The sequence below is a fragment of the Mus musculus genome, chromosome 5 (assembly GCF_000001635.26).
Source record: "Mus musculus strain C57BL/6J chromosome 5, GRCm38.p6 C57BL/6J".
In the NCBI taxonomy this organism is placed as follows: domain Eukaryota; kingdom Metazoa; phylum Chordata; class Mammalia; order Rodentia; family Muridae; genus Mus; species Mus musculus.
In genome coordinates this window covers 99,943,684-99,960,835 of record NC_000071.6, presented here as the reverse complement: position 1 = coordinate 99,960,835, position 17,152 = coordinate 99,943,684, and the positions used below count along the sequence as shown (strand labels likewise).

The 17,152-nt window shown below is 43.3% G+C and overlaps 2 protein-coding genes across 9 annotated transcripts in view; one reads left to right on the top strand and one right to left on the bottom strand.

The window, feature by feature from the left end:
• Nucleotides 1–4,901, top strand: part of Hnrnpd (heterogeneous nuclear ribonucleoprotein D) — a 23,196-nt gene extending 18,295 nt beyond the window's left edge. For all 7 annotated transcript variants that reach the window (XR_389258.4, XR_389257.4, XM_006534735.4 and 4 more), the window contains one exon: nt 1–4,901. This exon is cut by the window's left edge. The gene's annotated coding sequence lies outside the window, so the exon portion shown is untranslated.
• A 4,285-nt stretch (nt 4,902–9,186) lies between these two features.
• Vamp9 (vesicle-associated membrane protein 9) overlaps nt 9,187–17,152 on the bottom strand; it is a 45,408-nt gene continuing 37,442 nt past the window's right edge. The window contains exon 6 of one of the 2 annotated variants that reach the window (XM_030254960.1): nt 9,187–9,898. In XM_030254960.1, the coding sequence (XP_030110820.1) occupies nt 9,764–9,898 (135 nt within the window). In that variant the 3' untranslated portion in view covers nt 9,187–9,763. The remainder of the gene's footprint in view (nt 9,899–17,152) is intronic. The other variant, NM_001378420.1, reaches the window with a different exon arrangement.

Genomic DNA, 17,152 nt, shown 5'->3' with positions numbered 1-17,152 from the left:
AAATTTGATTTTGCCCAAGAATCCCTGTCTGAATTGGAAATGACTTAATGTAGTCAATGTGCTTGTTGGTTGTCTTAATATTACTTCTGTAGCCATTAAGTTTTATGAGTAACTTCCCAAATACCCACGTTTTTCTTTATATGTATTGTGCTTTTTAAAAACAAATCTGGAAAAATGGGCAAGAACATTTGCAGACAATTGTTTTTAAGCTTCCATTAAATAAAAAAAATGTGGACTTAAGGAAATCTATTAATTTAAATAGAACTGCAGCTAGTTTAGAGAGTATTTTTTTCTTAAAGCTTTGGTGTAATTAGGGAAGATTTTAAAAAATGCATAGTGTTTATTTGTATGTGTGCTCTTTTTTTAAGTCAATTTTTGGGGGGTTGGTCTGTTAACTGAGTCTAGGATTTAAAGGTAAGATGTTCCTAGAAATCTTGTCATCCCAAAGGGGCGGGCGCTAAGGTGAAACTTCAGGGTTCAGTCAGGGTCACTGCTTTATGTGTGAAATCACTCAAATTGGTAAGTCTCTTATGTTAGCATTCAGGACATTGATTTCAACTTGGATGGACAATTTATAGTTACTACTGAATTGTGTGTTAATGTGTTCAGTCCTGGTAAGTTTTCAGTTTGATCAGTTAGTTGGAAGCAGACTTGAAGAGCTGTTAGTCACGTGAGCCATGGGTGCAGTCGATCTGTGGTCAGATGCCTGAGTCTGTGATAGTGAATTGTGTCTAAAGACATTTTAATGATAAAAGTCAGTGCTGTAAAGTTGAAAGTTCATGAGAGACATACAATGAGGGCTGCAGCCCATTTTTAAAAACATTATAATACAAAAGTATGCACATTTGTTTACATATCCCTGCCTTTGTATTACAGTGGCAGGTTTGTGTACTTAAACTGGGAAAGCCTCAGATCTATGATTACCTGGCCTATCATAGAAAGTGTCTAAATAAATCACTCTGTCAATTGAATACATTAGTATTAGCTAGCATACTTCATTATGCCTGTTTTCCATAAATACCACACCAAAAACTTGCTTGGGGCAGTTTGAGCCTAGTTCATGAGCTGCTATCAGATTGGTCTTGATCCTATATAATAGGCCAAATGTCTGTAAACAGCTGTGCTGGTGGAATGTAGAAAGTCACTGCACTCAGATTCAACTTCCTGATTGGAAGTCATCACAGTGTGATTAAACATTTTCACAAAGAATAGTAGATAAATAACTTGGTTTTTAATGTTAACTTTGTTTCCATTAAGTCACATTTAAAAACTTATCCTCACGCCTACCTGAGTTAATTATCTGTTGACCTAGATATCTTTCTGGCCACTCACTGACTTATTTCTTGAACTTTTGCCATTTGCATAAATCTTGTCAGCTTTGTTCTTGATTATGCATTGTCCAGGCTGAGCTAGTTGTCTTTCCAGGAATCCCTTTGTCTCTGAATTAGGTCCTTTGTTTCCTAAATCATCCTGCTTGTTTGGCACAAGTCTTCCCAGGCCAGTGAGACCTCCGTGTCCTCTCAGCACCATAGGGGTAGGTAACCCTGGTTAGGCTGGACAGGGGTTTGCTGAGGGAGTTTGTTCATTTGAATCTAGGTCTTACATGACGTCTTTCAAATAGGGTTTTTACCTTGACACTAAACTGTCCAGTCTAAGCAGTTCTGCAAAATGTGAGGGAATTATGAACTTCTTCCTGCAGTGGGTTTTTATGGTTTTGGTTTGTTTTTTGTTGTTTTGGTTCTTTGTTGAGCCCTGGACAAAAACTTCCCTAGTTCTGGTTTCTACAATTTAAATTAAAAACAGAATTCATCTTAGAATTTTTCACCCTCTTCCCCAACTATTCTAATCAATCTTAAGTATGCCCTTCATCTTTTTTCCTTCCTAAGGCTTTTACTGATAGTGTAATTCCGTACTCTTCAACCCTGGGAAGGCTGAAGTGGATTCTTGAGCTCATTTCAAGGCTGACCTGGGTGTTGGCAAGAACCCAGCTTAGAACAAACACATGCAAGGCCATCTTACCTTACATCCTGTTGCTTGGACTTCTTCCTGCTCAAAGTTTTTAGTGGATGCTAAGTGATCTTTGCTTCCACTGAGGAGTGGAACACTTTAGAATGAACCTCTAGATAGATATTTTTATTGTCTGGTGAGGGTTACTGGAGTTTCCCACCCTGCCTGAAGGGTGAATCTGGCTTACAGTGTTCTCATCTCAAAGGGAAGAAGGCAGATGGCTGTGTCCAGAGAGAGCCATCACAGTTTGCTTCAGAGACACTAGAATGGGCTGGAAGATCTAGTGGTCTTAATCAGACTTGAAACCTGGCCTTTCTTCATTACCCATATGTCTACCAGTACTTGGGCTAACACTTAAGCCATTAGGGCCTTTGTAGGGGTGTTTTGAGACCCCCTCCATGCTAACAAATATACAGGTTTCTTAACATTTGCTCATAAACTTGTAAAGCTTACTTTCTCTTAATCCACCCCACATTTAACAAGCCCTGGTACTTAGAATTTCAGAAGAGTAATGGCAGGTAGGTGTGTGTGTGTGTGTGTGTGTGTGTGTGTGTGTGTGTGTGTGAGAGAGAGAGAGAGAGAGAGAGAGAGAGAGAGAGAGAGAGAGAGAGAGAGAGAGAAGTTTGTGGAAAATCAGGTAATGACAGCTCATCCTTTTAGAATTGTACTTCAGAATAGAAACATTTGGTGGGCTGTTAGGTAGCTTTGATTACTTGTGGGTAGACCTGCTAGTATTGCCAGTCCTCAAGCAATGAGCTTTCTGTATCTTGTTTACTAGATATATACTACCAGGTGAGTCATTTCCTGGGGTTCTGTTTTCTTTTAAAATCTTTCCCTAAACTTAATATGTATTAAAAAGTCTGGCTTTTCAGTCCATTCTTTGTGCACTGGGATGGCAATTGCTTCATTATATGACAATTGCTGTTCCCAAGTCAGAATTCAGTGTGCTGATTTGACATCAGTTCGTCCCGAATAAGTTCCTGTTACCAGGATTTACATTCAGCACATTAGAAACTTGTTGGTGTGCTTTTATTCTTGGAGCATTTTCCTTAGACTACCTTCCACTTTGAGTGCTCTGTTTAGGATGTTGAGGTGTTAGGATTCTTGACAGCCAGAAAGACTGAACCCACTATCTGGGCACAGTGTTCGTGTTGCTCTATAAATGTATGCTTTTTTTGATTTGGGGTTGTTTTACCTACATTGTCAAACTAGATCCATGCTTAACAGTGATAATGAAGGCTTTTTGTTTGTTTTGTTTGTGGGTCCTCCCCCCCCCCCCAAGACAGGGTTTCTCTGTAGGCTGTCCTAGAACTTGTTCTTTTTTAACCAAAATTTGGCAAGGCTGAAAATGGAATCCTATAATCAATGCTGGCCACATTAAAGTTAATAGTTGAGAAGTCTTGTCTGAATTTCCTTGGGCAAAAAGATTCTAGCCAGTTCAATACCCTGTTGTGCAAATTCAATTTGCTGTTATAATTTGCTCTCAGTTATCAGTTGGAAGGAGGTTAATTCTAATGTACTTGGAAGAGGCCTGTAGACCATCTATAACTGCATCAGTTGTACAGCGTTGTTGCCTGGGATTCTCTAGTTCACATAAACTCCCAAGTCTTAGCCGTGGTGATGGCTACAGTGTGGAAGATGGTGAGCATTCTAGTGAGTATCGCGATGACGGCAGTAAAGAGCAGCAGGCAGCCGTGGCTGGGCTCACTGACCGTGGCTGTAAGTTACGGAGGCAGCACACACTTCTGTACACACCTCTCATCAGTTACCGGAGTCATTGCATTGCGGACTAACTGGCTGACTCAAGTTGTCTTGCTACTGAAGTCTTGAGTTGGTCTCATGCATTTACCCTGTTGACTTGAGCACCTTAAAGTCGAAAGGATGTCTGGTTGTGGCTTTATTGTAAACAGCCTTAGGTAAAGAGGGGAGTATATCGGTTAGGAAGGTGAAAAATGATACTTCCAAGTTCAGTGGGAAACCCTGGGTTTATCCCCCAGCTTAAGAAAGAATGCCTAACAATGTTTCAGAATTAGATTCTGTGGAAGGTGAGGGTGTTAGAACAGTCCAAATTTGTTATTGTAGACTTGCAGTGGGAGGAATTTTTAAATATACAGATCAGTCGACACTCATTAACTTCACTGATAAAGGTGGAAACGGATGTGGCAACACTTCTAAGTTCATTTGTATATGTTTGTAATTTGATTGGTTGTATTCTGTTGCACTCTAGAATTTGAAGGCAAGGTTACCTCTGCTTTTTAATTTTTTTTTTTTTAAAGAAAGAAAAAACACTGAAAGAAACTTCAAAAGATCTGTTAATGCTAATACCTGAATGTGGCATTTAACATGTCATGGAAACTGCTTTGAATAAATACTTGAGAAAAGGAATGAAATAATTGCCGTTTTTGTTGTTGAGTGAATGGGTGTGGTTTAATGAGCGTAATCATTTTTATAAAACAGCTGTGAGACTGAAGTGGAATCCTTATTAAATGTGGAAAATGGCCTTTGAGGATTACAGTAGAGATTCAACTAAGAGAGTAAATAAAGCTTGAAACTAATTCGTTGTAAATTGCTTCTACAATCATTGCTCTATATAGCATGCTATTGCCAATCAGTTTTATGTATTAAGACCTATCAGCATGTCTTTTTTAGGTTGACCTCATTTTAAATTATAAGATGCTCTCTGTACCGTTTTAACATTTCCAGGATTTATTCTTTCTAGGCAAATTCCACTGGACTGTTTCCATTGTAGAAGCTTCCTTATAGATTCTTCAAATGAAGCTTACAGTGTGCTTTCTTGGGGTTTTGATTTGCACTAAATTTTATTTTCTGAAAGATCACTTATGTTTATAATGTAGTGCTTTGTCTTAACAATTAAACTTTCCAGCACTCATGCATTTTTTTTGCACTGTCTTTTTTCCCCAGTGAAGCTGTTCTCTTGGATGAATATCTTTAAATAAAGATCTTGTTTTTAGTTGAGAAGGTAAGAGAACTAATGGTTGAACATCGCATAAGACCTTGAAATAATGGTTCCTTGGCAAATTTAATCTGTACACAAGTACTCAAAAAATTACAATGCACATTGAAGAATCAATGAGTTTGCTAGAAAGAGGAAGGCTATGGGGGTGGCAAGATGGAGGTATTTGCTCTTTGGTGCATATTGTCATTAGGTCACTGTTATTTTCAGAAAGCAATAAATTTAATTAGATGCTTAATGGCAGCAGTATTGACCAAGGTCGTCTCAGTAGAGGTAAATCCAGGAAACGAAAGGGCAATTCCATTTCCATTTCCGTTTTCTTTGTGAGATAAGTATAAGGCTTCCTAGCAGCCATGGGATTCATAATGTAGACCAAGCTGTCCTATGTTGTTGTAGCCTGCCGCGGCCTCTCCCAAGCACTGGAGTTGCAGGCTTGTACCATTACTTTAGCCTAACTTGTTTAGAGAATGTGGGTTATGCTTAGTGTTGATCTTGCCAGGGAACTTTGTGGGTCTTAACAAATGACCTGTTTGAAACTAGCCTTTTTGTTAAAAAGTAAAAGGCAGAATTAATAGGTTTTACCATAATTCACAAGAGCCTTGTGAGTTTTGAGCATGTTGAATTAAAGCCAGGAGGATGGCTTTTGATTAGTGGATTGTCAAGCTTGCAGTTTGATACACTGCATGGAATTGTGTGCAAGACCTATTTGCATACTGATACTGAGTAAATTAAACATACATTTTTCCAGCTATAACATTATAGGAACTTCTTTGCCTATGCACATAACTGAGGCATACTAAATTGCTTCGAAATTAGCACGTCCCTGCCTCAAGATGAGAATGCACATCCCAAAGTGTAGGAGTGTCTTTGGAGGTGGGACCCAGGGGCCTGTTAAGATCTCTGAATCTAGCCCGATGGTGGCTTGCTCCTTTAATCAAGTGGTTCTCAACCTTCCTAATGCTGCAACCTATATTCCCTCATGTCATGGTGACCCCAACCATAAAATTATTTTTGTTGCTGCTTTATAACTAATTTTGGTACTGTTAATCATAGTGTAAATATCTGATATGCCACCCCTGTGAAGGGGCTGTTTGACCCCTAAAGGGGTCATGACCACAGGTTGAGAAACATTGCCCTTTGTGGTTCAAGGCTAGCCAGGGCCTCATTGTAAAACCCTCCTTCAAGATTTCTGATTGTAACTCAGGCTTGGGAACCGAGGTTCACATTGCTCCTGCATGTATCTGTGAAGGTTATACGTGAGAAAGTAGCTGATGTTAAATGGCTCTGCTGGGCACAGAATAGAGGAATATGCTGTGGTACGGTTAGCATCATCAGAACAGAGCAGATGCGCTGGGCACTCTGAAGGAACCCTGCCTTTGCTTCTGAAGGTCTGGGATTCCCTGAGTTACGAAACTTAGAGAATGCTGGCAGAGAAGTCTTGTAGGGTTGCTGATGGAATTGGAAAGAAGAGCTAAAGGGAAGAGTTTATGATTTTTATAACTTCAGATTACTGGATAGCTAAATTCCATGTGCTGAAACTAAAAGTCAAATTAAGCAGGTTTGTGAAGAAAGGAAGAAAATATAGTTGAATTAGGGGATTTAAAATTTGAGGTGCTTGCATGATATCCAAGTGGCTGAAGTAATTGGGAGTTGAAAAGCTGGTATTCAGAGGGTAGAGCTAGAGAGGACAATAGGGGAGTGAAGAAAAGCACACTGGGGAATCAGAAATAAAGAGAATGAAAGCTGGGCTGTGTTGTGGACTGAATGACAGCATGACTGTTGCACACGGCCCACTATCCCTCCAGCAGCATCCAGTCTTTGGTGGTTTCCTTTGTCTTACTAGTCCAAGGGTCTCTGTGACAACCTGGGCTTCTGTCATCAGAGTGGATGGTGAGAATTGCCTTAGAGTTGTTGGGAAGATTGAGTCTAGTTGCCAGTGCAGTGTGTGCAGGATGATCTGTCACTGCTGATACACACGGACCTTGTAGGATCCAGGTCCCTGCTCCTTTGTAACTCTTGACATCTAGTGGCTTGTGCCTGTCTTGGCCATTGCTTGAGTTTATTCTTTGCTGTGCAGTATGCTACTTAAGGAGATGCTGTTTGAGCATGTTGGTGTTGAAATTCTTCCTACTTTGCTTAGGATTAAGGAGACCCTAATTCGAGCTTTTCTTAGGAGTACAGCCACTTGTATGCACAGACATCGTCCCACAGGAGGTCTCTGTGGTAATGTGTCCAAGCTGCTTGGTACGGAGCCGGGGCACAGCCAGTTTGGCACCTAAATGAACAAGGTCTGGGATGCCCTGATACTTAACTTGTTTCTGCTAAGGTTTCTTGTGGCAGCCTAAGCAAACAAACAAACAAACAAACAAACAAAAAAACCAGTAAGGAGTCATTTCTAAACAATGCTTTCCTCCAGATTTCTTCAACTTGTACATTGACATTATCTTGAAGAATCCTTAAATTCTGCTTGATTGTGTAAGAAAGGAAGCATCGAGACTCCTTTAGCCTGGAATCAAGGGCAGCAACCTGTGCTTTCACTGTGCTGTGTAATGGAGAGGAGCTTAAAAAGCTCAACAGTTAAGACTGTGGCTCTATAGCTAAGGGACAGCATTTGCTTAGTATATGCAAGGTCTTGGGTTTGACCCCTAACTCCCATCTCCTAAAAGAGTCACTCACTGTTCTTTGAGGCTTTGGCTCTTGGCTTTCTAATATGTAAAATGAGGGAATTAGGGTAGCCAATACTGAAGTGCTTAACTTTCTAATAATTATGCTAATTTGTACTATTAGGATATGTTTCATATACAGAATTATAAACCACTTTGCCATTAGGCAGGTTTTGTATGGCTTTAGAAGTAACGTGAGATATGTGATAGTTTTTCTTTTACCTGAAAACAAGTGTGCCAGACAACACACTGTACTGATGGTCCTATCTGACCCACAACCAAGGTGTCAGACAGTATGCTCATAATTGAAATGGATCCTGTGGCTTATCCCAGGGAGTACTTGATTCAGGAAATATCAGCTTTGAAGCTGTGTGATTCTTAAGGGTGTCTTTAGGTCAGCCTTTTCCTTATCTAAAGTAAACACTCACATAAGTGCTACCATGTGCCTACTAGTGACCTATGAGCTTCACCTTGGGCTACTATGCATAAAGGTTACTATCATCGTCACAGTACAGTGCAGTGATGAGCTGACCACCGAGCCATTACTATGCTGTATGAGGCACTATTGAGCTGCAGCCTTTTCCCCTGGGTATGTAAACTACGGAGGGTCACAGATTGTGAGTGGTGCGTGTGTTTTTAGTAGGAGGGATAAGGTGGGTGTGGAAAGTGCCGGTCATCATCACAGCCCTGGCTCCCTGTCAGTCACTATATCATTTCCATTTGTATTTTACTTTTTGTCTCTATGTAGCTCTGGCTGGTGTGGACCAGGCTGGCCTCAAGCTCTGAGATTGCCTGCCTCTTCCTAAGTGCTGGAGCTAAGGGAATGTAGCACCATGTCTAGATTAGTTTTCTATTTTCTTTCATTTTCTTTGAGGCACCATGTAGCGCAGGCTGACACCCCCTTCCCCCAAACCCAAGTCCGCCCTAGACTTCCAAAAGCTGTACTTAGTGCACACATGAAATGATTTTTCAAACGTTTAACACCTTGAGTGGGTGAGATGGCTCACAGGACATGGTGTAACTTGTCCCGAGACACAGACAGACAGCAGAGTTGAGCTCAGTAGGGAAAGGTGCTTGCTGCCAAGTTGATGAACTGAGTTCAATTCCTGGGATGGACCTGGTGGGAGATGAGAGCCAGCTCTCATAAAGCTACCCCATGACCTCCATAGACATCCTGGCACATATATACAGACACAATGGACAGGGCTTACCGGGAAAAGACCTTAGTTGCCATGTGGAGAGCACCACTCCAGCCCCCTGTTAGTAGCTGGACTGTTAGGAAGTAAGACAGGATAAGGCCTGTGGACTTTAATCTTTACACAAACAATTGCCTCCTATTAAAAAATGGTTTGAATTCTCACTTCAGATGAAACTATGGAAGACAAGGCTGTATACGCGTGTTAAGATTCTCGTTTCTAAGGATTTTCAAGGCTAACTGGGGTTTTGTATGATTATCAATAAGTAGTGGCATTAATTCAGTAACCCACTATTAATACGATTTAGATGACATTTACTTTGTAGGAAACATGAGTATTCAGTTAGTATCAGCTCCTGGTGAGGAACAGGACATGGTGTAACTTGTCCCGAGACACAGACAGACAGCAGAGTTGAGCTTCAGTAGTATAATCCCAAGGTTTGTACTTTTGAAATTTTCTACTTTTTGAAACAAGTTCTCACACTGTCAGCCCAGGTTTGCCCTGGAGAACACGATGTAACTTAGGGTAGCCTTGAACTCATAGAAGTCCTGCTTCAGCTTCTGGATTAGAGTGCAGTCCCTCCGATGGTGGGATTCAGGCCGTTTGCCTCGCTTTGAGCTAGGCAGTTAGAGATCCACCAGCCTCCAACTCAGACTTGGCCCCCCTGAGCTTCCTGAGTGACGGGGAGGGGGCTGGGGGGGGGGAGGTGCACACCAGCGCTCAGCCTTCTAAGTGAGGGAGGCCATGAAGGAATGGCAACAGGAGCAACAGCAGTGTTAGAGAAATCAAGGCACAGAAACAGGAAGGAGTCAGAAGATGCTGAAGGGCCAGGAAAAGCTCCACCCTCCCGCCCATCTCTACCACCAAGCGAGCTCACAGTTATTGGGTGCAGAGCTCTGTAACTCCATGTAACTCTTTATTGGTCAGGTGGGTATTATGTGAGTACTTAAGAGAATGATAATGATTGACAGGGGAATCGCAAGGGTGGTAATTACAATCTTGAAGCACTTCCACCATGTTCTCTTGGGAATTTTCCTGGTGGTCTCAAATTCTTCAGCCTGAAATAAAAACCACACGCTTAGACGCTTCTGTCCAGTTCTGAACTTAATGGCACACTCAAATATTGATAAAACCATTTGAAAGAATAGATTTGATTTAGTTTTAACCAATTGCAAAGTGGTCAGCGGGACCCAGTAGATTTGAGAAGCCAGTGTTCTAGGTGTCTATGCTGAGCTGTGACCTTGGGACCTTGACCTTCTCTTCCCATCTTCACTTCTTGTGGTCTTACTGACTTACTAGTTCATTACCATGTGCTGAGAATTCTACATCTTGATTTAAGTTCTGCCACCACTCTGTCCTAGACACCTTGCTCTCAATTCTTTGAAAGATTTATTTGCCTGTGCATAGCATGTGAATTCCCTGCAGCTGAAGTTATAGGTGGTTCTGGGAACACAACTTGGGTCCTCTGGAAGAGCTACAAGCATGCTTAACTGCTGATCCATCTTTCCAGCCCCCTTGTTTTCATTTATTTTCTATTAGTAAGTAAATGTCATATGATGTTTGTCTTAGTTAGGGTTTCCGTTGCTGTGAAGACACCATGACCAAGGCAACTCTTATAAAGTAAACATTTAATTGGGGCTGGCTTACAGGTTCAGAGGTTCAGTCTATTATCATCATGGCAGGAAGCATGGCAGCATCCAGGCAGACATGGTGCTGAAAACTCTACATCTTGATTGAAGGCAGCAAGCAGGAAAGACTCTTTCCTACTGAGTGGAGCTCGAGCACTAGGGGCCCTCACAGCCTGCCTACACAGAAACACGCTTCCTCCAATGTCACGCCGCCTAATAGTGCCACCTCCCACAGTCCAAGCATATTAAAACCACCACAACGTAAGAGAAGAGAACTATGGCATACATTTTTGCCTGTTTTGTTACATTCTCAGTGTGAGATAATGTATAACTCCAGTAAACCAAATGTTTATTGAATTGATGACAAATTAAACAAGGAAAATACCGTCCACCGCAGAGCCACGAACAGGATTAGCTGAGGAAGTGAATGGAGCACCTTAGGAGAATGCTGATACTAGCAAGTCCCATGGATAACTAGGTATTGTTAGGGCTTCACTCTGCAATGTCCTCCACACACTCATGTTTGAACAGTTGTTCCTCAGCCAGTAGTGTCACTTTGGAAGTCTGAAGGTCTTGGGAGGTGACACTAGCTTCTGGAAGTTTGTGATAGGCTAGCCCCTGCTGCTGGCATGTGCCACTGAACTGAATGGCTCCACAACACCTTCCTGACCTGAAACCACTCTAAAGCTGTGAGCCAAAACCAAACCTTTTCCCTGTTTCTCTCAGATAATGTGGCCACAGAGATCTAGAGATACAGATGTGTGTTAAGCTCAGTGCTCTATCATACAAGTGTAGCATGTAAATACAGATTTCTTTAATGTGGATGAGTGTTTTGCCTGTACGTTCCTCTGGGAACCATGTAAGTGCAATGCCTGTGGAGGTGAGAAGAGGGCATCAGATCCCCTGGAACTGGAGCTACAGTGGTTGAAAGCTGTCATGTGGTGCTGAGAAGTGAACCTGGGTCCTTTGGAAGAACAGCCAGTGTTCTTAGCCTCTCAGCCATGTCTCTAGCCCTGGCCTAGCCAGGCTCTGTAGTTACTTTTGTCTACATGTTTTCTTTTAGATATATTTTATGCATGTGTGTGTTTTACCTTCATGGATATATGTCTACCACATGCATGCTCTGGCCCTCAGAGGTCAGAAAGGCCCAAATGCCCTAGAACTGAAGTTACACATAGTTTTGAGCCACCACTTGTCATTGTTTCCTGAACCACTGGCTGCACTGACTTGAAGGTCTGGTTTTTTGGAGCTAATGATTTTATTATTAACTTAGTAATATCTTGGTTTCTCTAAAGCTAATACTGTACCTGCTGTTGCTAGCTCTATACAAGGTTTTTGCTAGTTTTCTACCCATTCTCCGTTACTCCAGGTCTAGGGACTCCAAAGAAAGAAAACATCCCCCTTTATCTGTCATTCAGGAGTTGGCTCCTTTCTCTTTATCCTGACAAAGTCCTTAACTGCCCTTTAGCTATTTTTTTTTAAATTTGTATTCGTGAGCTTTCAGGCTATAGCCTGTGTGCTCTCCTGCTCTGTGGGTTCCAGAGATCAAATGTTACTTGTCATGCATAGTGGGGATGTCTTTACTGCCTGAGCCATCTCACTGGCCCATTAACAGTCTTTTGACCTGCCCCAATCTAGTTTGGCTGGCTAATTTGCTATACATGTTGTTGTTGTTGTTGTTGTTGTTGTCAAGACAGGGTCTCCCTGTGTAGCTCTGGCTGGCTTGAACCTCACTATGTAGTTCTTGATGGCCTCAATCTCACAGAGATTGGTCTGCCTCTTTCTCCCAAGTGCTGGGATTAAAGGTGTGCACCACCATGGCTGACGAGGTTTGAATCTTGGACCCTTACTTTACCAGTGTCCTGAGAATGCGCCTCATCTAGTTAATGTTGAGCCTTTTGTTTTCTGGATCTGTCTATCTCTCTGTTTGTTCCATCCTAATGGCAGAAACTACCCAGAACTCCAGTAAAAACAGCGGCGGGCAGGCTTCTGACAGGTCACCGAGAAACCTTTACATTGAGTCAGTCAGTACAGAATTCTAGTTTGGGAGCCACTTTCCATCAGAATCTTGAGAGTATACTCTAACTCTCTTTAGTTCTAGAATCATACTGAAAACAAGATCCCATTCTAGTGACTAAGTCTTTGGCTTTGCTTCTCTCCGCCTCTGAAGAGTCTTTAGGATCCTATTTCCCTGCCCAGCCTCCCAAGTGCTTCCTTCTAACAGCTCATGATTTGTGGTACTGGTCTGCTAAAGTGAAGCCTGGAAAGTCAGTATGAGTGAATGAGTCCTGTCATTAGTGGGAGTCACTGTGCAACTATCTGGCATGGACCAGATCATGTCACAGTTGGTGTCTGCCCATTCCCCCCTTGGTTAATCAGTTTTCTGAGAGAGTCGTCCTTTTGTCTCCTGCCCGGATGAAACCGAGGCAGACACGTTCTGGAGAATTCACTTGATTCTTGCTCCATTTCCTCTAACGTTCAGTTACCTGTTTCAGCCACACTTGGTACCTGAACTTAGGACGTCTCTGGTCTGCTGTCTTTAGGGCAAGTTTCTTATCCTCTGTTGGGGAAGCAGCTGGCTGGATAAAATAGGGAGGGGATTCCGTCTAAGACGCTTCTTTTAAGGCCTCTCAGTCTCGTTTCTAGACTCCCACACACGTTTCCTTTTACAAGTACTACTTTATGGTCCGTCCTGAGGATCTCCTGCCCGGATCAATCTGCGTCTTAGTATTGCTTCTCTTGCTATAGGCTTTGTTTCACCATCTTCTCCTTTACTGAGGCCGCTACTCATGCATTTTTATATCTAAAAGTGCTGTTGGTTCTCACCTACTCTTGTGTTTAGTTCTAGTGGTTTATTTACATTCACGTGATTGCTTTGCCTATTTTATGATGGAGTTTGTATTTGAGGAGATGCCTGAAGGAGAACAACGAGTGACACTAATGAGTGTGCTGTGTTTATTTTCAGGGAAACTCGCCATTTATTGGCCTGCTTTTTGTTAAAACAAATAAGGGACTAAAGAGATGGCTCAGCAATAAAAAGCCTATGGTGCAAACACAAGAATCTGAGTTCAGCTTCTTTTTTTTTTTTTTCTTAAAGATTTATTTTTATTTATTTATTTATTATGTGTAAGTACACTGTAACTGTCTTCAGACACTCCAGAAGAGGGCATCAGATTTTGTTACAGATGGTTGTGAGCCACCGTGTGGTTGCTGGGATTTGAACTCAGGACCTTCAGAAGAGCAGTTGGCACTCTTAACCACTGAGCCATCTCACCAGCTCCCTGAGTTCAGCTTCTTAGCACACATGGAAAGAGCTGGATTTGGTAGTTGTCTTTAACCCTAGCACTGCCGGCATGGGGACGCACTGCTCCTTAGAGCTTGCAGTCCAGCTAGCCTAACCAAAAAGGGACCCTTGTCTCCAAGAAAACGTGTGGAAGGCAGTTGAGGAAGTGTATCTCTGGCCTCTACATGCCTCCTCCCACATGTGTGCCTGCAGATGTGCACATGCACATACGCACACCTGAAATAGTTGTTAGTGTTTTTAGTTTTTATTTTAAAGAGCTAGGAGTGGTGGTGTCCACCTTTAATCCTACCACTCGGGAGTAAGAGGCAGGTGGAGCTTAGTGAGTTCAAGACCAGCCTGGTCTACAAATTGACCAGCCAGGTCGGCTCGGCCCACACAATTATCTGTTCTTAAAGGACTGTTTTCATTTTATCTGTGTATATGAGCGTTTGCCTCTCTGGCATATTGGAAGTCCGGGTCCCCTGGAACTGGACTTACAGATGGTTGTGAGCCACCGTGTGGGTGCTGGGGATCAAATCTGGATCCTTTGCAAGGGCCACAACTGCTCTTTCCCGGCAAGCCACCTCCAGCCCTTAAACCTTTTATTTAAAGGACATTCGCTGGGATCTTTACAGGAAAGGTGAGAGAGAGGCAAAGCTAGGAGACGCAGGAAAGCAGAACTCAGTAAGTGGGACGTGAAGTCTTCGGGCCCAGTGTCATCTGTCGCTGACAGGATGTGCATGCCACAGTTCCAGCCCCTGGGGGCCAAGGCAGAGGCGTGAGTGCAGAGTCAGACTGGTTCCATATAGAGAGATCTTGGCTTTAAACGACCACTACAACAAAAGCCTCTGTTCTTCTGAGCTGCTTCTAGTCAACTTGCTTCAACAAGTGGATACTTAAGAAGAGGGTACGCTTTTCTGCAGTGAAGGTGTACTGCAGACATGAGCCTGGGGTTTGCAAGGTAACACAGTGAGGTGAAATAACATCTCTGGAAGAAAACGCTTTTTCTGCCATTGTGTCCTGGTTTACTATCAGCTCTTGTGCAACAGAGTGAATAATCATCTACTAAGACCACCATGGACTAAGTCTCCCTGTAACCGTGTCAAGCAGTCTCACCTAGAAATTCGAGATTTAATAACAAACTTTGTTATACAGCTGGAGAGGTCAGCATAGGAAGAGGAGCTGGAGTGTGAAAACCTATACTGCTGCGGCTGACTCAGGGAGGACGAGGCCTCTGTCCCTTCTGTTAGCAAGGTTCTAAGCACTGGGTTTCCGCCGGCTTTTCCCCTCACTAACACTTCTGGCAGTTCTAACCTGACAGATGTAGACCCCCCACTTCTCTCAACACTCACTTCAAGTGGCTGATTCAAGGAGGTGTTTGGCTACTTCAAGTAACCAAAGAAAACAGCCACTTTATATATCCATCTCTATCTCTGAAGCTCGGGCTTTTCATTGCAGTCATGTCCGCCTACTTGAAATACTTCCTTTAGGGTTTCCTTTGGACCTAGCCTCGAACGTTTCCTGACCACGGTATGGGTCTCTTCCATCACACAGAACTGTTGCTGGCAAGAGTCCTCCAGCCTCACTCAGACTCTCTCTCAGGCTCCTCTCTCTGACACATGCTGCACATCTACAGAGAGTTGTGAAACTAGCTCTTACTAGTCAAAGATGAATAAAGCCACCCTCCCACTTTTGGGCTAAAGTGCTTAAATAGAAGAGGTGCGCCAGCCTGGCCTACACAGCAAGGTTCAGGACAGCCATTTCAACAAAGTCCTGTAAAAACGAACCTGTGGGGTCAACAAGATGGTTCAGAAGTTGAGGGTTCTTGCCACCAAGTCTGACAGCATGAGTTTGATCGCCAGACCCCATATGATAGAAGGAAGGAACTGGCGTGTACACACACACACTGAATTAAAAATGCGCCTGTCTGTAAACTTAGGCATTTTATTACTCGCAATAGAGGATGCAATGCCTGCCATGTGACTATCATCCCGGCGGTGGGCGGCTGAGGCTGAGTCAGGAAGAATGGTGAGCATGAGCTACCTGAGCCGCACAGGGAGATAAGCAGTACTTTATCCTAGAAACCGAGGACTGTGCACTCAGAGCGCTGGGGAAGTGCCTGCCTCGCACAGGCAAGGCCTTGTTTGGGTTTGATTCCAGCACCACGAGACAAGACAACACAAATGTCCTGAATGTTTATCTGTTTCATTAATGGATAAGCAAATTAGGGCATATGAAATGTTAAGATAATAGAATATTTTTCAGAAAAGAAAAGAGTAGTAAAGATGTTATTCATGCTTCAACATAGATAAATGTCAAGTCTACGACACTACAGTGAAAAGAAGACAAATACAAAAGTTTGTATATGGTTCAGGGTCTACAGGATGTGCACAATAGGTAAGCCCATGGAGACAGAAGCAGTCTCCTCTGGGTTGGGGAGTCTCTAAGTGCTGGGCTTCCTTTTAGGGGAGGTGAAAATGTCCTGGAACAAGATAGGAGTGACGGGTATACAGCACTGTAACTCTAAAGTCATTTGACTCTATACTTTGAAATGCTAATTTTATATGAAGTGCATTGCCTTCATCTGAGAACAATATCTGGAGGCTGGAGACATGGTTCAGTGGCTGAAAGCTCTGCTGCACAATCGTAAGAACTCATACCACCCACGTCCAGCACGCCCCATGTCACTCCAGCTCCGAGGGGCTGTGACATGGTTCAGTGGCTGAAAGCTCTGCTGCACAATCGTAAGAACTCATACCACCCACGTCCAGCACGCCCCATGTCACTCCAGCTCCGAGGGGCTGTGACATGGTTCAGTGGCTGAAAGCTCTGCTGCACAATCGTAAGAACTCATACCACCCACGTCCAGCACGCCCCATGTCACTCCAGCTCCGAGGGGCTGTGACATGGTTCAGTGGCTGAAAGCTCTGCTGCACAGTCGTAAGAACTCATACCACCCACGTCCAGCACGCCCCATGTCACTCCAGCTCCGAGGGGCTGTGACATGGTTCAGTGGCTGAAAGCTCTGCTGCACAGTCGTAAGAACTCATACCACCCACGTCCAGCACGCCCCATGTCACTCCAGCTCCGAGGGGCTGTGACATGGTTCAGTGGCTGAAAGCTCTGCTGCACAATCGTAAGAACTCATACCACCCACGTCCAGCACGCCCCATGTCACTCCAGCTCCGAGGGCTGCGGGTGGGATAGGATTACTGGACTTCCAGGCCCCGGGTTCAGGGAGAACCCTGCCTCACAGTAGCAGGAACAGAGTGATAGGGGAACAGGCTCTGTGGCCTCTTTTGCTTCTTGTGTGCATAGGTGCACACACAGGCACATACAAATAATAAGCTAATAAAAACTCTAACCTGTAGTAGAGATCTTACTAAGTATGTGGGCCTCCT